General features: G+C 38.0%; 1 protein-coding gene and 2 long non-coding RNA genes across 6 annotated transcripts; 1 reads left to right on the plus strand and 2 right to left on the minus strand.

The window, feature by feature from the left end:
* Positions 1-889: 889 nt before the first annotated feature.
* Positions 890-4,005, minus strand: LOC108263159 (uncharacterized). Its single transcript, XR_008396291.1, has 4 exons — positions 3,907-4,005; positions 3,687-3,762; positions 2,800-2,954; positions 890-2,700 (listed from the first exon to the last, which is right to left on the minus strand). It is a non-coding gene; the product is annotated as an uncharacterized LOC108263159 (long non-coding RNA).
* Positions 4,006-4,154: 149 nt separating this feature from the next.
* Positions 4,155-22,000, plus strand: ikzf1 (IKAROS family zinc finger 1 (Ikaros)). 4 transcript variants are annotated; one of them, XM_017463674.3, is made up of 8 exons: positions 4,262-4,454; positions 9,434-9,487; positions 9,892-10,011; positions 15,833-16,111; positions 18,160-18,327; positions 18,492-18,617; positions 19,218-19,349; positions 19,939-22,000. In XM_017463674.3, the coding sequence occupies exons 1-8, from the start codon at positions 4,310-4,312 to the stop codon at positions 20,661-20,663; spliced, it is 1,749 nt and encodes a 582-aa protein (XP_017319163.1). In that variant the 5' UTR covers positions 4,262-4,309; the 3' UTR covers positions 20,664-22,000. The 4 variants fall into 4 exon arrangements, with proteins under 4 accessions (XP_017319165.1, XP_017319163.1, XP_017319164.1 ...); XM_017463676.3 differs by lacking the exon at positions 15,833-16,111 and having other exon boundaries at positions 4,155-4,454; XM_017463675.3 differs by lacking the exon at positions 19,218-19,349 and having other exon boundaries at positions 4,269-4,454.
* On the minus strand, positions 6,218-7,069 carry LOC108263160 (uncharacterized). The gene is made up of 2 exons (XR_001812102.3): positions 6,927-7,069; positions 6,218-6,630 (listed from the first exon to the last, which is right to left on the minus strand). It is a non-coding gene; the product is annotated as an uncharacterized LOC108263160 (long non-coding RNA).
* Positions 22,001-22,493: the final 493 nt, after the last annotated feature.

A 22,493-nucleotide genomic window follows, 5' to 3' on the forward strand; every position in this document is an offset into this window, starting at 1 on the left:
GCAATAGCCAGAAAATGGCTTTTGAACAGCTGTCCATTGTAGTGACCACTATGCGTGAAAGGGTTAAGTAGCAGGAATCAGGGATGGGGATTTACACAGCATTATTCAATATAACAGTACATGCACTTAAGGAGTGCTCGTCCTATACCCTCTTCGGTTCCTCAGCTTCTCCCGCTAGTAGATCCTTTAAAGTAGAGTTTTTCTTAATCAGAGCGTATTCTGTGAGAGTCCCTTTAAATAGTTAAGATCACCCAAACTAAATATATAAGAAATAAAAGTGTACTTCTTTATACACTAGGTCAGGTTCCCAGCACTGGTGGTGGAATACCCCTGCCCTACACATTTTAGTGTCTTCCAAATACACCTGATCCAATTAATCAGCTACTTAACAGCCCTCCCTGAGTTGAAGAGGGTGTGTTAGAGCAGGAAAACACTCAAATGTGTAGGACAGGGGGTATTCCATGTTTGGGAACATGTGCAGTAGGTTAATTCCCTTAGCTGCAAAAGCGTACTGCATAAACAAATACCAAAATCACATTTAGTCTCATTAAATGAAAGCAAACTATCGTCAGCATAGACATTCATGTGATTTCCCCTTTTTTGCTCATGACTTCCATGCTAATTCATATACTGTTATCTATAAAAGAAAAAATACACATCTAAACATTTTCTAAACTACTTTTCTGAACAGTAGTTTATGATATTTGATGATCTTAGAAGTCAGTTTTCTGTTGCTTATGTATCTCCTGTGCTGATCAACTACTATTGAGGTGTATTTGATTTTTACCCCCCCAACCCCCCCCCCCCCCCAACCCCCCATAATTCATACAGCTTGAATATTAGTTGGTTAGCCAGTGACTGAGTAGAAAGAACAAACAAAAAAAACATGTGATATTCAGGTTTTGTTTAATTTTTTAAATACTCTTTTTAGTTTGCAGTATGGAGAAAAGGTTTTAAATTTACTTGAAATCTTTTTTGTGAAATCTGTTTTATCTTCTCATATATTCCAACTCTTTTATTAACTTCATGCATATTTAGTGTCCTGTAACATATGAATTTATTTTTCATTCATTCTTTGTCCAATCTTAAGCCTTTGTTTAGGGGATGCCACTTGTAAATATATTTATAATTCCAACTCATTTTGTAAAAAAAAACAAAAAAACAACAACAGCCAAACAGTTAGAAGCAACCATATAAAGATTATTGGGCCATGATAATATTGTGCAGCATGATTCACATCAAAACAATTGCCTCTCCAACAGATGTGTATGTGTAGTTCTCTTCCTCTCATCCTCTCATGTCCCTGCTCATACTTCTTGGTCTTCTTGCTATCCCTGGCTTAATTTTCATGTTGGGATCACAAATATAATGGCTGATTCTTCAACACTCTTTTAGCGCTTTTCCATATTCACTCGTGCGAAAGATTAATTTCTCTGCCTCTACTTGATTTTTTTTCCCCTGTCATCTCTCCATAAAGAGGGTAAATGTCAGGCATGCCCGACTCCTTCTACTGACACATCCATTCCAGTAGATGATTACCATAAGGGAATTGACACTTTACTGGGCACAAGGGAATTTAATTTACTCTGACATCTTGCTGCATAATGTATTCCCAAAGAACGTGAAGCTCCAGATTGAGATTTTAAATAAATTTCACTATTAATGTGATTACCAATCTTGAACACTTCAAACTTATGCATCTAAATCAATTATGGATTACAAGTTGTTTAAGCATCTAAAATATGGGCTGCTTAAAGATCCATGAAATAACAATGGACTGCTCACTTCTATCAGTCTATACATAATTGGTACTCATTTAATTGAACTAATGAGTTTTAACCACTACATCAATCTGTGGTGAATCTGATGAGATGTTATGGTTAACATATATGACTGTGTTTCTATGCAGTTCATATAATGTAATTCATACATTTTCAGAAGCAAACACATTTTTTAAATCCATGTTGTTGTTTTTTTTTTTTTTACAATATAGTATATAGTGACTTTGTGACTAAAAGACCAACTATAATGTTTGTACAACAGTGAGCCATGGTTTAATAATAATAATAATAATAATAATAATAATAATAATAATAATAATAATAATAAAAAGATGAAGAAATAAGTATACGTATAACTTAACCATCCAATCCATTATTTGTTTGAACACTAGACATTAGCCACTGATGGTATTATATTACAAATCTCTTCATATTGGTTAATTTTTGTTGTATTTATGCTGTTTGAAAACATTTATTGTCCAGAAAATTTTTTGATGTGGCTCCTTAAATATTCAAAGAGATTTTGTGTAATTTTGGCATCATAGATTCTAGTCTGGAGGTTTTGACTGATTAGTTTCACTATAACATAGAAATGATATATTTTGGGTCAGAATTTTTCTTACACATAAAAAAGGGGTGAATAGACTAGTCACTCTTGTGTATCTGTTGCTCTATTAAGTGTTCATGCAGAATACTTTAAGGACATGTCCTGATATCCTCTCATGCTCCTGACCTTTCAGACGCAGTCATTTATGCTGAGTCAGTGGGATTTGTTGATATCTCTCTGGTTTGGAAGCACCCTTTCAGCTCTGGTAGTGTTGATTGGAGTCGGAGTACAGTTTGCTGAGTCATGCCCCCTGTTTGAATTCCCTCTGTCTGCCCTCTGGCCTATGGAGTGGACATACACCACACTTCCATACTGTAGAGTTACAGGCCAAGATGAAACCATGATATCCACTGGCATTGACAGTGCTCATAAGACTTCTTAACATATTCAGTAATCATCCAGTGAACCTACCCAGCATATACCATACCAGGTAATCCTGCAGCAGGAGGCCAATATCATCCATGTTTCCTCACTCACATAGACCAACTGCCTGTGAAAGTCCTCCTGGCTGACTGGAGATAAGAGCAGCGTTCTACTACACATGACTCAGCAGCTCAAACAGCAACCTGGGAGGGTCAAACATTAGGATCATTGGGAGAGAAAAGTTCTCCAACTTTCTTATTGCCTTCCATAGCCACGAAGCAGTGTACTGGAAACATCATTTACAATAATAATGACAAAACATGGGAATGAAATGAGTCTATTTATTTTACACCAACTTGCTCCCATTCTCATTATTTATTCACAAGTTCTATAAATATTAATGCAAAAATGATATCTTGTGGAATAATTGGCAGCAGTATCATCGGTGAATCCATTTTGACTCAAATTATTAGTTTTGTAATAGAAATAAAGAAGTGTCCGTGGATGTTGATCATGAGATCACGGAACAGAATCGGTGTGTTTAATATGACTGGAAACTAAAATGGCTACATTAAACCGTATTATTATAAATATTGTTTTGCTTAATGTGAGGGTTTTTTTTATTATTTTTTTTAGATTGTATATAAAATTTGGAGCAATTAATCATATCTGTAGTGTGTACTGTGTAGACATTAAGAAAAGGAGTGTGTAAAAGCGGTTGTGGTTAGATGCAGTCTATAGAATAATAGAGAATCAATTGTCACATGACCTCATTTCTGGCTGCAGGGTACTCATTACACTACAGCGTATTAAGGAAATTGATTTTAAATACCTTGTGTATATATATATATATATATATATATATATATATATATATATATATATATATATATATATATATATATATATATATATATAATAGTGTGGGAATTTACCGAGCTGGTTTTGTTGGAGCATTGCACAAGTTCCAGTGAAGCCCCTACAGATGACAGATGACACACCTCTATTGAACTGAGACAGACAGACAAAACCAGAACCCCAGCACATATGAAGTCATCGTATTGAAGTGAGTGTGAAAAATAGGTTGAGGAACAAACATTGCTTGTTAACACATTATGTCTTACGTACAGTATAAGTAAAATATAGTAACGATACCTGCTGATGGAGATGTCCAGTGAAGACTATGGAGTTCACATTGAAGAGAGGCTTGTGATTAATATTAGGTTAAGTGACAGTTCAGCCATAAAACGTTATGCTCCAAAAACCTTCTGGGAAATTATGTAATATATTATATATAGTCTATATTCTCATTGTTAGTAAAAGCAGGTAACAAGAAGAGACCCTCAGTGCAGTCTCTCTCTAGAGAAACTAAATGAATAACCCATGAAGGGTCCACTCTGCTCATCCCATCTCATGCACGGCTGCCAGCGCTATTCTACTGGTCGTCCTGTTTGACTGGCACGACGCAAAACGAGGTGCCAAGGGCTTGCGGGAGCCGCACGGCCTGTGGAAAATAAAAGCTTGCGGGAGGTTTCGGCTGATTGCAGACGCGTGAGGCATGCTGGGCTGGAAGGAGGAAGTGCAGTGGGGAGGAGGGGAGGGACCGCGCATCCCCAGCGCCGCCGCGCCGCCTCGGACTGCGCCACATGGAGCGGTGCGCGCCTGGAACAGCTTCATACTGCACCCGAGCCGAGGACTAACAGGTATGGACATCAACTCCACCGCGCTTTCAAACACCCGCACACACTCTCACACACTCAGGTGCGCCAGTTTAGGGTCAAAGTCGAAATAAAGTTGTGCTAGGAGACTGAGAAAGAGCGGGCATAGTGGAAAACTTTAGTCCTAAAGTAGACAGCAGGTGCGCTTCACTTCTCCCAGACGCTTACAGCGTGGAGTAGTGAAAACAAGTTTCAGTGTTCTCCATTAGTTTACAATTATTTACCTTGCTTATAAAATAATCATCAGTGGACAGATTTGGATTACGTTGGGATATGATTTTTTTTTTTTTTGGATATGAATAGGCGACATTTTCCTTCTGGTTTTCCAGAGAGGAATCGTGTCCCTAGATCCAACCGATTGATTGGATTCAAAACTTGTTTCTGTTGCTCGTATTACATAACAGTCATTACACACAAAGTCGAAAACATATATTTTCGTTATACTTGTTCATTTTTTAAATATTTTTTGCTGAGAGAAATGCTACCCTTTACTTTCGGAAGCGCCTCATACTGAGGCACCTGTTGCTCTTTCCGCTCTTTACACCCTTCATGAACAGAGACACTTTTCCCTCTCTCTCTCTCTCTCTCTCTCTCTCTCAATTCTTTTTTTTTTCTATTGCATTTCGTTTCACCGATCAACTAATTAATATATGAATGAAATTTTACGTCTAGTATATTTGCACATCCTCGAACATAAAAAAAAAATAGCCTACTAATTATTATCTTAATTGTTATCCTGGAATAACATTTGTTCCAACTGAGCAACATATTGATCCCTAAAATATAACCAGTGAGAATTCATGTGTGGCTAGATTAGGTAAAGAAGGTAAAAAAAAAAAAAAAAAAAACTAAAAAAAAAACCAACAGGCAAAGTATGAATGATTTGCATGTTTTCCCCTCGTGGGACAGCCATCACGATGCCTAATTTTGGTCTCGTTATCCTTTCTATGAGAACTTAACGTTCTCTGTCTAACTAACTTCATGTCCGTGTAGATACAGTCCCAAGAAACGAAAAATTAAAAACAAAAGTACGCACACGGTAATCGGGACTAATACTTCTTAATATCTTATGTTCAGAGCTTTTGATTCATTTCATATTTAAAATGGGTGTATTTTAGATAGGAATAAAAAAAATACTCTACTCATGTTTTTTTTTAGGGGGGGGGTTTACAACAAAACCTAACCCGTTTGCTTCAGTTTTCAAGTTAAGAAACTATTCATCACTTTTTGGATTATGCCGATTGCTGTATTTCATATTTGAATCAGGAGTTTCCCTGTTAAAGCACTGAAAAACAACCCAACCTTATACGAACTTTAGGCTATATAAACTAACATGGGTAATGGTATATTTTTGTATAAAATGTCACAAAGATTAAAATGACAAATAAAAAAGTGTAATTAAACTAGAGAGAGAGAGAGAGAGAGAGAGAGAGAGAGAGAAGGCCAGTGTAGTGAAGTGGAGCAGATGTAAATGAGCCTGTGCTGGAGTTTTATTTGAGTGAAAGCTGTGAGCTGCAGATTATCATCATCAACATCATCATCTCACACTGATAGAGATCAGCACGTCCAGCACTGTGCTGAAATCCCCACCGATGCAAGACCAGTCAGTCAGAGAATTAGTTATTCCAATCCTTCCTGAGTTACTAACTTGGCTGGTCCTGGCTAATTAGAAAGGGTTAGTAATTTATTTTTTTTATTAATTTATTTATTTTAGCTCAGAATCCCACCAATTCCCATTATTTCTCTGAAGCTTGTCAGGGTTTTTTTTTTTTATTTTATTTTATTTATTTATTTATTTATTTATTTATTTATTTTAGAAATGCACGCAATTTCTGTAAGGGGTGGACATACATCAGCAGTTAGATACATACTTCGGATTTAAAAATGTCACACAATCACATTTACTCAATTTAGGGCTTACATTTCGAATGGTAACGACAAAGTCAATATTTATTATCAGAAACTTAAAAACTGGAATTCTAACTTTAAAAAACCCCACACATTTGTTTGTCATTAACAGGGACTATACATATATTACTAAATACTATTAAATTATAGTACCTGGACATTTTTACTTACAATACAAAATACATGCCCTCTTTTTTGATAGAATTAAAAATGAAATGGTTTCATATACACACCTCATCTGGATCTGGATCACCTGCATAAAAGTACAGTGAGACAGCAGCTAATTTTGTGATGTCTGTAAACACATTCGGGAGTTTCAGGAATATCCCTGATATATTATTCAGCAGATGTTTTTAGAAAACATGGAATTTACCAGACTTTTTTCAGTACAGTAAATGTAATATCCTTTTAGTTTCAGCCAAAGCAAAAATTCCATAATTCCACCCTTACGTAAACTTTATTGATATAAGGATTCCTCAGATCCAGATTATTTTGATATATTTTAATCCTGAGCCGAATTAACCAGTGGAGCAGTAAAGTCGTTCTCACCTCTGAATTCCTCTGACCTGAGCCATGTCATTTTGTCTGTTTAACGGTTTTGCACCTCACAGTCTCCACCCTGCTCTGCTTGAGCTTCTTTGTTGCGCTGCTTTGCTCTTCCTTCCAAACATACACTCTCTCTCTGTCTCTACAAACAGCGCTTAAAGTCTTCTTACTGTCAACATGTTAAGTACATCTCTTGACTCTCAGCAAAGTTAGCTGTCGATTGTGTTATAGTAGCAATGTCATCTTATCTACACACACTTATACATGCAGAGGACAGCCTTAATGGTTAGGCAGTAATATAAAAGGGTTATATTCCAGTACCATAACTGTCTCTTCAGATAAAGGTCAGTGTATAATGTCTTCAGAGGCAACTTGCACACTAAGTCATTCCATGAACTTCCTATTCTCTGAAATAGTGTCTTCACTAGGTTATGACTGGAGTTTCCTCCCCTCTATTATATGAAATGTACCAGGAATTAAAACATAGTTGTTTATACAGTTGCTCCAGTTCCAGTAATTTATAAATTGAAGTACATGAATCATGAGTGATCTGTAACCGTTGATCAAATATCAATACTTTAACACCTACAGTACAAAAGTGTGTGTAGTCAGATCTAAATTATTTGGGCAGGTTTCCCAGAAGCATGGTAACACTATCATCATTGGTAGACAGAGATTTGCTCTGTAATTTGAAAACCTTTAGAACTTTTAGAAAAACTCACATTTACAGGCTCACTCATCTTTTTACTTAAGCGTGTTTTTTATAGGCTGCTCATGTGGAATTTTAACATTTAAATTGTGCTGTGTATTCCTGAATTTACGTTTTTAAACCATGGTCTCATTAAATGAATGACAAAACATTGTACTTTAGTACATACACTGTTCTGAAATAGAAAAATGAAACCATGAAAATACAATCAATCATTTCCTACATTTTGTACGCCCATAAGTGTAGACGAATTGACACGCAGTTTCCAGACCTACACCAGTACTGAAGAATATGCCGTCATGAGAAATATTAATGTCTCCACCCCCTCCTTTATCCAGAGCATCACTATTTCCCTTAACACCAGCTACTCAGAAGAGGGGGCATAATGGGAATACTGACTAAATACACGCAAACACACCCGCACACAATCACACACATGTGCGCAGTCAGAAAAGTTGTTCTGCCAAGAAGCCGCAGTGTGCTTGAAGATCATCTCATAAACAGGAACTGACCTAGTCTAACTTTTAACTTTCACTCCCAGTACACATGCACACCTCTTTCTCTACAAATACACCTTGGTCTAATTAGGGTCTGTGTGCTGCTGTGGAGTCGTCTACAGAAAGACTGAGGCATTGCGACATACGGATCACAAACTTGCTTCCCGCTATTTGTTCCAAATGTGTGGAGCCATCTGTCAGTGAAAACAGGAAGGCCTAGGTTCCCCTTCTCCCAGGGGCGGGCTTCAGCTTGCTTGGCTATTTTCGGGAGCTTCACTTCTCCCTGCGTGGCTGCAAGGGCCGGGTGCGGACCTCCAACGGGAGCATCTTGAAGTGGCAGCGAGGAGGCCGAGGCTGTTGTGCCCATCTGCTGCAGGCCTGAGGGGACCCTGCATTATTAATGGGGCCACGAGCACTGGTGACTCCTTCGATATGCAGGCCTGGCTCGAGGAAGCACTGCTCCTTCGGCCTACTGCATTCTCAAGCACTCCTTTCTTTTCCTTTTGTCTTTTTCTTGCGCTTCATTTCTCTTACTCATGTTTTTTAGGTTGACATTTTCACTTTTTCTGCTTCTCTGATCCCCCCTCTATCATACTTCCTCTCTTTCTTGCTCTCTCTCTCTTTCATTTACTCCCCCTGTCTTTCTTCCTCTTTGTCACCTCTCTCTCTTTCTCACTCCATTTCTGTGTCCACTTCACCTTTTGTTTAGGCAATGTCTACGGCTAGCCCGTGTGAGCGTGTATGAGTGAGAGAGAGAAAGAGAGATGGGCTGCCGGGTTTACCCATGCATGCTCAGTAAATTAGAGTGAACACGAGCGCCAATCAGCTTGCTATGCCAAACACCCGCATCCCCCGTGACCCAGGGCCATCTAATTTTCTGCTTAATTTTGCGGCAGTCAGTTTGCATTTTTGGATGATTATGTGCTCGGAAATTAACAATAAATAACAAATGTGGTCTGAAAGGCTGCTCTTGAGTTCCCAACACCCCACCCCTGAAGCCCACCATCCAGTTGCTCAGTCTACGCAGGCTGTCAGCCAGGGTAATGAAAATGTCTGTAGTTCTTTTGTAATGTAATGTGCAGGACAGTGGTGTCTGATACTGGAATAGGAGTGTTATTGTAGGGGGTGATGGAGACGCACAAAGAAAGGGCATTCCCCCTTTAATCACTAACCGCCCCCTCTTAGAGTGGTACATTTGCAACAGTAGGTGTTGATGAAACTGAAACACTTTTCTGTGACTCTGTCTCTCTGCTTGTCTTATTCTGTCTGTCTCGCCCCCCCTCTCTTTCACTTGCTCCTGTTAGAGTACCTGCACAGGATGGAGACCGAAGAGGCACAGGAAATGTCCCAAATAGCAGGTATAGCACCATTTCATGCAATACCAGAATGTGGTAGGCCTCACCAAAGCCAGATCCTGCTACACAGTGAACTTCTTAAAACAGCTCAGTCATATCCAGAAGGCCGATTAAACGTTTTGTGTTAAAGACAAATGTTGTGGCAAGCACTTTCCTAGGTAAACAGGGAAATAAACAAAAAAAAAGGAACAAGTACAGCACATATAAAACAATAGCTTTTAGCTAGTAGCTATATATGTATATATATATATATATATATATATATATATATATATATATATATATATATATATATATATATATATATATATATATATATGTATGTGTGTGTGTGTGTGTATATATATATATATATATAAAGTGTGTGTACTGTGAGCATGAAGAGTTATTTTGTGTTTTATATTTAGGGAGGGACAGCCCCACTACTAACGAGGGGGCAGAAGAGCAAGAGGAGGCCATGCCTGTCCCAGAGGACCTGTCTACCAGCACAGGTCTCCAGCAGAACAATCGCACTGACAAACCAACAGGTGGGTGAGACCAATGTGAAAAGCCCCTTAAATCACCTTTACTTAAGAGTTTTACACCAACAGTAGAATCTATGCAATAACCAGTATCTGATGCAGACCATAAAGTACTTCAATTATGATATGGGAGAAAGTAAAACCAATTTAGATAAGTACTAGGTTTAAGGATAATCCAAAGATTTTGCTCCAAAGATGCTCACATACAAGACGTTGTCTGGAACAGACCTCAACACTCTCCTTGAGGCTTATGTTCCCTCACGCAATCTGCGATCGGTTAACTCAGTGTGGCTCAAGGTCCCTTTCCAGAACCTTCAAACTAAACGTCCCTCAGTGGTGAAATGAACTTCCAACCTCAATCCGGACAGCAGAATCTGTCACTATCTTCAAAAACAGCTAAAGACCCACCTCTTCCATTAGCAGTTAACTAACCCCTAAAAATGCTAACCACACATTATTTAAAAAAAAAAAAAAAAAAAAAAAAAACACTCTGCCTCTTACACCTCTACTCTGCACACTTTGCTTCTCTAGATCTCAATTATAAATCTTGTATGGTAGCACTACTTGTATTGTTCTCCGCTTGATATATCATTTTGCTTGTATTTCCTACTTTGTACGTCGCTTTGGATAAAAGCGTCTGCTAATTGAATAAATGTAAATGTGTTCCATGAAGTTGTAAATGAGCCATCAGATGAAAAATCAAATCATGTATTCCACTGTGTAAAAACGCATGATTGCTCACTAAAATTGCTGAAGAATAGGAAAATACGTTGTGAGAATTTTAGGGTAAACTTTCATAGGAAGACAAATTTTGAAATGTAATGCTGCATATGGCTAACTTTTTTTTTTTTGGACAAAAAACGTTAATTCTAGTGCTTCGTTAAAGTGTGGCTTGAGGTCAAATTGTAATGGCTAATTTTCACACATGTTCTGAACCTATGAAAAAAAGCAGTAGTGGAATTACTATTATCATGTTATCACATGTGGTTTATTTAGCCCCTGATTTGAGTCCCCCTTTTCTGCACATCGATGATTATGATTAGAATATTTATGTTCCTTTTTCTCCATATTCAGAAACAGAAAGGAGAAGGCAGGCAATAAGAAACTGTTAAACACACACACACACACACACACACACACACACACACACACACACACACACACACACACACACACACACAACTCAAAGCATTTTTGTCTTTGTATCAAAGACTCCCTTGTTTTATTCTTAAAATTCTACAGTAAGTACATTTGTCTTATGTACTTATTAAGCACTACAGTTGAATTTCTACACAGCTTAAATTATAGACTAGAAATTATAGACTAGATTATTACCTATTTCTCATCTTGCTACATGTTATTTAAAAAAAAAAAATTCCAAAATTAGTTGTTAAAAATATTATAAAAATAAGATATTGCTATATCTTCAACACCTGGCTAGATGTCCATTAGCTTCACTAGTTTTTGTGTTCTGGATGAAGACAGTCAGCAGTCTCAGAGCGGTGTATTACACGAAATGAAAAAGATACTCTGTTGGGTGAAACAGAGATTTCTCCGTTAGACATGTTATCTTAGTACGAGAGTGCCAGAACAGCGCATGAGTATGAAGTAGGTTAAGTAGAAGCAAAGTCTGTGATGTGGATGGGAATGGACCTGGCTAAGCTGAGGTTAGCAGATGGCCTGTTTAAAATCTTGATGTATTTTAGTTTAGGAATTTTCCCCTCCAGTAGTTCCAGATTAGCTTGCCCCAAACACTTTGAAGATGTAGTAATTTAAAAAAGAGAGAGAGTGAAAAAAAAAGTAAGATGTCAGAGGAAACTGAAATAGGATGTGCAAGAGTTTCCTAAGAAGAACTTGCTAGAACACAGTTTCAACACTCATATGAGGAGATAAAATGTTCAGGAGCAACACCAGACAGGCACCGCTACATGTACACACACACATACATACAAAAACCCAGGACTGCACCTGCACAGTTTGCCATGCTTTCACTTCAACTGCCAAGCTACACCTACACAAACACACACACACACACACACACGATTGTCTTACTATCCTTGTGCAGACCTTCCATTAACATAATTATTATTAAGCATAGTGCACAAAGTTTCCATTAAAACAAAAGTCCTTCATCAACTGTGCAGGCAAAATGCTCAGGGGTGTAGGATGTGAAATCAGTAAATATGTATATATGCTCTGGTGATAGATTTAGTGTTGTGCTTAATGGAAATGCATCAGTTATAATCATCCGCATTAAATAGCGGTTACAAAGTACCGAAGCTTGTATCAGGAACAGAATGATAGAAAGGCTGTAACAAAAGTGCATTGTGGACAGCGGTGTTTACATGTCATTCCCTCTGACAGCACCACACAGATAGCTATTGATTAGTCATTTCACTTCTCGTTGAGACACTGTCAGCATGATTTTACCTTAACATAACGTTCTTCATGCACTGCAACCCTCAATAGGAGAAAGGGACAGCAAATCAAATAAAATGAACTGGAATAAATATTGTTCATTTAACCTTCAGGAATGTTTTGTACAAAAGCGACATTTGAACAAAAAAATCATTTATTGACATGAAGGAAATCTCAAGATTAAAGATATAAAAAAAAAAACCACACACAGATATTTTTTTAAACCTTATGGAATGCTGAACTTTATCTCCAGCAGTCTGACAAGTTACAGGTTTGCAAGATAAAATGTTTTAGTTCAGAGATTTGTATTTTGCAGGATAATGGGTTTTAAACAGGCTATTTGATACAGGCTGTAGATAATCTAAAATTTTGCCTGTGTGTGTGCGTGTGTGTGCGCGTGTGTGTGTCTGTGTGTGTGTGTCTGTGTGTGTGTGTGTGTGTGTGTGTGTGTGTGCATGTGTTCGTGCGTGTGTGTGTGTGTGTGTGTGTGTGTGTGTGCACTGTCCTTGAAGATGTAATCAGCCAGTGTGTGAGAGGATGTGACTATTATATCTTTGCAGTGCATCACTGCTTCTCAGATTAATGCAGAAACTTGGTAATGGAGCAGTAGCTATCTGTGCTCATCATTTACTACTGGGTTGCAATGTGCTATTCAATCAGGAGTGTGTAAGTGAGACAGGAAGGAGAAGAGTATCAGAATCACGCACACTGTGATGGCTCACGCTGTCAGTTTTAGCTATGCTCCCAGTGGCGCCATGCAAAAAAAAAAAAAAGCGCTCTCTGTAAATGCATACTTTAAGGATCACATAATGTCAGATAATTCATTTTAGGCCTTCATACTCAAAAATCGTATAATCGGTAATCTAAACATTGAAGGCTGCTCTTAACTGGGTGCTTGTTTCTAAATAACGATTACAAACTGATCTCAGTGTGTAATGTTTACAGTTTACAGCACCGAGTTTAAGTTTTGTATGCACAAATTATTGGTCGGTCGCTTATGTGTCTGCCATTTTACAGTCAAACGTTTTGAAGTTCCTAAAAATGCAAAAGAAGCAGTGCCTTTTTTCTCCTTATCAAAGGTCGCATATGTGCAAGCGCACATGCACATATTCACACTGAGCAAAGCCGTGGTTAAGTGTGTGGCTCCAAGGCAACAAGTACAAAGCTATTTTCAGTCTGAGACAACAGAAGCTGCGCCTTGAAATGAACATAGTTGACACCCGGTTTTACACATGCAGGACTATTGCAGTTTGGTGGCACACTGCAAGTAGAATGTATTTTGCTGCAGATATATCATGCTTCAGGGTGATTGTAAATCTGCTCTGTGCTGTTTAATAGAGTTCAGGTTAATGTGACAGGAAGTGACAGGAGTCATGTAGTAAGCAGGATGAAATCTCTAATGTCTCCTCTCTTCTTCTCTGTACAAGTGTAATGCTCTTTGTTTGCTCTTGCCTGTGGGTTTTGACACTTGCTTCCCAAAAAGGGTAAATTAGGATGTGTGACAAACATTATATAAAGTAAAAGCTCCTGTTCCCATCTCCAGTTTAGTCACAACTTCCCCAAATCCATGAGAGATTTCAGCACGCCAGCAAAGCTAGTTCCTTCTGCCAAGCTTAGGTCACATAACTCTGGACAAAACATTGAACGATACAAGCAGAGGGACTGTGAGAAGCTGTAGCTGTATTCCTATTTTCATTTAGGATTTTTATGCCATGCAGAACTTGGAAAACTTTGATCTGAACAGTGGTTTTATTGTGTGACTTCAGTAGATTTAAGTCGCTGAAGATTTGCGGGAATTTTAGTATATTAATGCTACAGAGCAACCTGTTCTCAGGATCAGACCAGACAGGATGTAAGCATTGATCAGCAGTAGTATCTTGTAGGTTCATGGAGAGAAGCACTTTTGCTATCAGTATAGTGAGCTCACACATTTTCATCTTTGAGCTGACACTTACTCAACTTCCTCTTAAAATGAGCTATTCTGTCTGGGTGCCTCTCCCAGAGTGGTTTGTGGCCTTTTGTAGTGAATATGGCTGTCTTTCTTTCTTTACATGTTACTTCTCATGACATTTTTGATTAATATAACATTTCAGTTCAAATAAAGGAATAGTTAGTTGGACAGAATAGAGCCGAAAGGAACTGAAGTACACTTTCTGTATGAATCATGTGACATATTTGCTGATCCATGTAGTGCGCGTGAAAAAAAAATACCTTTTGTGTTCCACAAAAACACTGTTTCAGTTGCACAGCTTCACAATTCCCTGTCTGTGCTTCCCTTTCTGTCACTTCTCCATAATTCTTGGCCTTGTTTTTTTTTTTTCGGTTGGGCTGGCTCTGTTACTGAAGCTTCCCCTTTTCTCCTAGATTCCTATATTTCATTATTTCCACTTCTTCCTCTTCAGTGTGTACAAATGGAGGTAAATGCATGAGGAAATCAAACATGGCACCATGACATGTTAACCACACGACCCAGATGCAGTGAGAACCGTTTTAAGCAAAGGGCAGGAGTGTGAAAGCTACAGCATATAATCACTCACAAAAAAAAAACAACAAAAAAAAACAACAAAAAAAAAAACACATTAGTCCCCAAACTGTGTAGCATTAAAATCATCTTTTGTCTTGGGAGTTTAAAAATCTTCAGACTGTAGTCTGTTGTTTTCAGGTTAGAGCTACATTAGCTGTTGTTTTTATTCTCAAATTCAAACCCTTTCATGCGTTAGAAATTTAGATTGTTTTATTAATCACCCTAACTCCCTCATCTCTATAGTCGCACTTGCATTAGTCTGCGCGTGTATGTATTTACCACGGTTTGTTGGTCTGGTTTACACCGCTGCACTCCTCAGTTTCACAGTGCTTCCTGTGTCTCTGTTTCCTGTTTATCAGTCATTTGTTTCAGAGAATTGTGATACTGAGAGAGATGGCGTATGGAGTTTGTATTTCCCAATTCCCGAGTGAGCAAACTCATATAGGAGTTTACTGTTTGACTGCTCAAAACAGAATTGTGTTTGTGTAGTGTGAAGAGAAACCCAAAACACTAGTATTAGAAATTGGCAAGTTTATAGTTTTTCTTTGCAGCTTCTGTTCGAGAAAGTTATCCTTTAACATTTAAGGGAAAACGCAATTCACACTCTTTCTATTTTAGTAACCAAAAAAAAAAAAAGAAAAAAAGAAACATATGCCTGGATTGTCCTCAAGTATAATGTCTTTCCCTAAAGTTACATAACATTATAATATAGTAAGAACATCAGTAAAGCCTGTACACTGGATATAAACATGAGACCCCTGCCCCAGGACATAAACAGTTGTCATCTATACTAGAAGAAAGATGAAAATGTTAGCTTAGGTGATAGTCAGGGTGAGCATTCAGCCTGATGCTTCACTAAACAGGCCCACTGCCCTCTTTTTCCAGCCTGCAATATAAAAGTTGAGGCTCGGAGTGATGAGGAGAACGGGCTGGCTGCTGAGATGAATGGCGAGGAAGAGGAGTGTGTGGCCGAGGACTTGCGCATGCTCGATGGCTCAGGGGCCAAAGTGAACGGCTCCCACGCAGGCCCAGACAGCAAGCCAGCGCCCTCCTACCCTATGGCCGGGGGCATCCGCCTCCCCAATGGGAAGCTCAAGTGCGATATCTGTGGAATAGTTTGCATTGGGCCCAATGTGCTGATGGTGCACAAGCGAAGCCACACTGGTAAGCACAACTGCCATCTACTCTTCCCTCCCCTTAGTGTCACTCACACCCATAGCATAGAAGAGCTGACAGTGTGCAGGGCTTGATAGGATGCACACAACACGCAAGACACACTCTGCAGATGCAGAGCAGATTAGTAGAGCCCGATGAGGCAGAGTGCATTATAGTAGTATAATGGTCACATTTAATGAGGAGCTACAGTGCATTTTTAAAAATGTCAATGCAAGTCCTAAATTTGTGCTTGACATTAAAATGACAAATAAAAGGAAGCCAAACTCATTAAAAGCTACCAGTCTGTGGATTACATTCCACTATTTATACAGTCAAAAGCATTAACCTTACAATATGTGGAGGGCTCAAATGTTACCTTAGCTAGTTTTGTTTTGAGTGTTTTGTCTTTCTCAGTAAATCTATTCAAGCACAAATTCAAAAGGGAATGAAGTAAATATCTGTGTATCTAAATTACAGTTGAGGGCAACATCAACAATTAGGTTGAAAGAAACTCTGTTAAATTAAAATTATCAAAGTACTTAGTTATTTTTGATCGCATTCAAGATTGGTATTCAGTTGTAATGAGCTCAAACCAGTGGTGGAGAACATTTATCAAAAAGGCACTTAACTTCAGCGCTTGAGAAGCTAATGAAACCCAAAATGGAAGAAAGGAACTGAGGACTAATGCAAATGCAAACAGAACCTACAATAAAAGATATAATGAAGTGCTTCCTATTTAAATATAAATATTCGCTGGTGAGACTGTTCTCCTAAAATGCCTTTTTAATGAGTTTCTTTTTTTTCTTCCAGTAGTTTTACTGCTTCACTGGTGACTCTTATTTTATAGGGGGCCTTTGAAGAGAGACTTGCATTAAAACGGTTCTCCGAGAATGCCACAACACTCGCGCGCCCTGGATATTGGTTTATTCCAGAGGCGCTGATCAGGAAGAGTGGCTCTCAAACACAAAGCGCTTCCCTCGCTTTATTTAAATGAGCTCTGCCATTTGCATTGTGATGGGCCGCCCTTATTTGAGAGTAGAAGAAGAGGGGGGGAAATGAGATTTTGAGATCAAATTGACCCAGGCAGCGGTGCATTACGAAGCTGGCAGGCCGAGTCGGAAAGGTTCGTGTTCGATCTGAGGGGCAGGCGGCGCGCGCACCACGGTGCACAGTGGGTGGGGCTTCCGGCTCTGATGGGCCTCTTATGCTCTGTGGCAGCGTGTAGAGCTGTGACCTGAATGCACAGTGCAAAGAGGGTCATTGAGAGAGAGATAGACAGAATGAGACAGACAGAGAGAGGCCTCAGAGCTGCAGAGACAGGCCCAGAGTAATCACTGTACGCTTATCATTTACATGCTCGGGGTTTGCCTGCATGCAGCTTGTCCATGTAGTGCAAATGACTAACATAGCTACATGGTATATCTCATACTGGACTGAATTATAGATGGCATCAGGGTTCACAGCTATCACAAGACATAACTGAGTTCTACAATTTACACCTCTTACAATAATACTAATGTAAATAATATTAATGTTAACTTTAGGCAGCTCTTATATTAATGTATTAATATAATAATAATAATAATAATAATAATAATAATAATAATACAGTGAGTCAAATGAAAACCTTAAAAGTGCGACATGAATTAGAATTGAATAACATTTTTCTAAAGGAATCTGGACACTCTGTAAGCACTGGAATGATTTTGTGACATATTTGCAATAACAAAGTAAAATTAACAATATGGGTTTCATTTGACTCACCCTCGTAATAATAATAATAATAATAATAATAATAATAATAATAATAATAATAATAATAATAGTAATTAAAAAACATTTATACATTTGTACCATAATAACTTGGATGTAAAAACCTGCTTCAAAAATGCCTCAGTTAAATATCCCTATAATTACAGCTACTTTTGTTTCTATTATAATTTAATAAAATTATGCTTTTAAGACAAATCTTTTAATATCTTTTTCTGCCGTATCAAACTGTTTGAGAATGTGTTGTAGTGTTTGAGTTGCTCAAGTGTACACTTTTTTTTTCTCAGGTGAAAGACCCTTCCAGTGCAGTCAGTGTGGTGCTTCCTTCACTCAGAAGGGCAACCTGCTACGCCACATCAAACTTCACTCTGGAGAAAAACCCTTCAAGTGTCACCTATGTAACTATGCCTGCCGCCGAAGAGACGCCCTTACCGGACACCTTCGCACACACTCTGGTAACTTAAACTCTTCCCAGTGAACAGTATCCTATTAAAGAAGGCACTGATTAATAATCGAATGTTTCACCCTGTTTGCTTCATAAAGAACACAAACTGAACACATGGTTCAGAGAGAAAAGAAAAGCACACTGAGCAGCGTTGTTTTTCTTTTGAACTGACAGTTGGAAAGCCCCACAAGTGTGCGTACTGTGGACGCAGCTACAAACAGCGAAGCTCGTTGGAGGAGCACAAAGAGCGATGCCACAACTACCTGCAGTGCATGGGCCTTCAGAACAGCATCTACCCAGGTCAGTGCAGGGGCGACTTAACTGTTCTCACCCTTTAATACAAGCTCAGAGATACATTCCTTTAATCAAACAAAATCTACTCTACAATCACAGCCTAAAACTAACCAGAGAATATTAGCATATTATTCTGTAATATCTAATTAGATTTATAATTAGTTATAACTATATAATTACAATTCATAGCTACGGTCAAGTCTTTATTTACTCCAATTTATAGATTTATATTTTTTTAAAATAGTATTTTATTGATTATACACATTTGTATATTTTGCCAAATTAAAAATAAATATTAAATGTGTCACAATTTGCGTAGGTTAAAGATGTATTTGATATGAAAGTTTACTTTGTGATTTACTGCATTATTTGACTGAGAAGGCTGTAAGGCGCCAAATTAACACAAGGAAAAGATTTTTGTTTTTGTTTTTTTTTAAAGGAAAAAATAGGAAAAAATATTATGAACAAAAAATAATGAGGAGAACTAAAACCAAAGAGGAGACAAGGGTTCATGGCAGGTTTAAAGAGGCGAGATTATGTCAGCCCAATAGGACAGCTGTGTATATTTGAATCTTATACGTGGTTTCTCTGTCTTGCATTTTATAGTGAAGGAAGAGAACAGCCAGAGTGAGCAGAGGGAAGACTTAAACCTGGCTGCGTCTGAGAGAGCCTTGGTGCTAGACAGAATAGCAAACAATGTAGCTAAGCGTAAGAGCTCTATGCCACAGAAGTTTATAGGTAAGAGTGGCAGTTTGCTTTCTCTATGTTTAAAGGAATTTGTATATTTCATAAAACCAGGATAATCTAACTGCACTCATCTCTGTGGTCTATATGTGTGTTAAGACAAATACTGTGTGTGTACACAAACAATGTGTGTAACAGTACATGGTCATATACAGTATTATTGTACTGTACATATATGCATATTCCAAATATGGACTTTATTTATATCACTATAATATTTTTCATTTGGATGTTTTAATAGTAACCTAGGTCACCTATTCTTAGTGCAAGTACAAGTTTTGACCGTATCTCTGGGCAAGATAAAGAGTTTAATTATAATAAAGAGTTTATTATTTTTAAAGTTATTTTTAAATGTAATTATTTGATTATTATTTAAATAATTATTTCTTTTTCATATTAAAAAAAAAGAATTACTCCAAAACACAACAGTTATCCTAAACAGCTATTGTGCTCTCTTTAAATGTAAAGGACAGGAAAGATCATCCCCTTTTTTATATACTGAATGGGACCTTTAAAAAATGTCCTATTCTGTGTGGGCTCCATGTAAATTTTCTCCATCTCTCTTCCTCACTCTGTCTGTTAGGTGAGAAGCGCTTCTCTGAGCTCTCATTTGAGAGCAGCTCAGGTGAGATGATGCAGCCATCGGCAGTGATTGACCAGGCTATCAACAGCGCCATAAGCTACCTGGGAGCTGAGGCTCTGCGGCCGCTGGTTCAGACCCCACCAGGCTCCACTAGTGATATGGTTGTCAGCCCCATCTACAACCTACACAAGGCCCAATCGGCTGAGAGCAACGGCTTGTCAGCTAAAGATAGCGCAGCCGAGAACTTGCTCCTGCTTTCGAAGTCTAAATCTGCATTGAGCGAGAAAGACGGCTCACCCAGTCACAGTGGCCAGGACTCCACTGACACCGAGAGCAACAACGAGGAACGGGCATCTGGGGGAGGAGGGCCGGCGGCAAGTGGTCTCATCTATCTTACCAATCATATGGCCCCGGGAGCACGAAACGGAGCTTTGCCCCTGGTGAAGGAGGAGCAGAGGCACTATGAGTCTCTGCGGGCGGTGGGAATGGAGTTGGGCATGGCAGTGGCTACAGAGGGCTTTAAAGTGCTAAGTGCTGAGGGTGAGGAAGTGAGGGCGTATCGCTGCGTCCACTGCAGGGTGCTCTTCCTGGACCATGTCATGTATACCATTCACATGGGATGCCATGGCTTCCGAGACCCCTTCGAATGCAACCTATGTGGCTACCGCAGTCAGGACCGCTACGAGTTCTCCTCACACATCACACGTGGAGAACACCGCTACTGAGTGCACACACACACACAAACCTTATGCATATATAAATACCAGCATCCCAACACAGATACACAGTCATCAAATAGACAACATATGTATAATTGTTTTTTTAATGCATTGTCTGAACACTGTGTGCATGCTGAAAGGGTCGATTATTAATTTAAGATAAACTGGTATCATGTAGACAGATGTAAATATAATTCATTGCCATGTCTATTTTTCTACAACTGTGTTAGTTACTGATAAATATAAGAAAATACTTTAAAAAAAAAGCAAACAAACAAAAAAAAAACACAAGCTGTACTGAACAATGGAAACGGAAATCGAGGCAAGACATTAAATTGTTTTCAGGAAAAATCTCCAAATATTTTTTTCCTGGATTCACAGCATAAATTAACCCTGTTTTGGGAGCAGGATTCAATTTATGTAAAAGACTAAATTATATTTGCAGACAATCTTGAAAAACCAAGCAACTTTTCAGGAGAATCCTCTCTTTCTCACTAGTTGGCTTAATAATAACTTGTGTCACATTGTTTATGAACTAGAACTCACCTACTCTTCTTGTATATGTAAATATACAGATTGTTAAAACCAATTAAAATACAGTTTTAAGTGTTGCATTTGAGGTTGAAGTTATATGGCAATAACGATTGTAGCCACCATCAATCAAAAGTTTGGACACACTATATATATATTTGTCATTGTCTTAAAAACCATTTGATACAGCTGCTGAAATTTGTTTCTAAAACAAACGTAAATAATGAAGTTCATGACCATGTACAATGTTTGTATTAATACAAGTAGCTGTTTTTTTCCATTTAGGAGAAGCAGTTGATACAACCTCGATCTGTGTGAGAGGTTTAAGAAAAGCTTCCTGGTGTCATGAAGTTGGTTAAGAAAATTCCAAGAATCTGCAAAGCTTCGTCAGGAGTACTACTACGAAGCTGAAATCGAAAATAGTTTTGATATGTTTAACGTTTTTAAATGTTTTAAATGTGTAATATTCCAGTGTTAATGTTTTCATTATTATTCTAAAATAGCAGAAAATAATAAAAATGAAGAAAACCATTCTATGAGCTGGTGTGTCCAAACGTTTGACTGGCAGTGTACTTCTTGTATCAGCAGTATTGAGAACTTAACACTTCTCAAACCGAGAACTTTACTCCCCTTCCTGTCTGTATTATGAGCAAGTTTTTGGTCCGTTGTATTTCTTTTTTTATCTTCATGTTTTTTTATTTTATATTATTATTTAACTTTAGATTTTCACAGGATTGGACGCATACATATATTAGCATCAGTAATGCTAAAACATGCTTGCAAAATATCAATAAAAAAGAAATTACATTCAACCAGTGTTTCTGTACTTGTGTTTTTGTGATAAAGTCGAACTTAAATATACAATAACTGATTCTTAAATTTACCAAATTTCTATTTTGACTGTGAATATAACTATATTTTTTAATAAAAATTTTTTTTAAAAAACTGGATGGTTTTCCATGGATGACATTACGGATGTAATTCCAGAAATCTGGGCATCCTAGCTAATTTTTTACTAGTCACTGTAGAGTTTGGGGTTGGAGAATAGGGCATTAAGGGCATAGCTATAAACGTTATCTATACTTCTTAGGGGAAAACAGTAGTTGACTATTTTAGCAAAAATAACGAACACCATCTAATTTATTAGGAACATCTGTACAACTGCATATTCATGCAGTTTTCTAATCATCCCAATCATGTGGCAGCTGTGCAATGCAAACGCAAACAAACATGCAGATACAGGTCGAGAGCTTTAGTTAATGTTCACATCAAACATCAGAATGGAAAAAATATGATCTCTTCAAT

Source organism: Ictalurus punctatus, chromosome 3 (assembly GCF_001660625.3).
Source record: "Ictalurus punctatus breed USDA103 chromosome 3, Coco_2.0, whole genome shotgun sequence".
Classification (NCBI taxonomy): domain Eukaryota; kingdom Metazoa; phylum Chordata; class Actinopteri; order Siluriformes; family Ictaluridae; genus Ictalurus; species Ictalurus punctatus.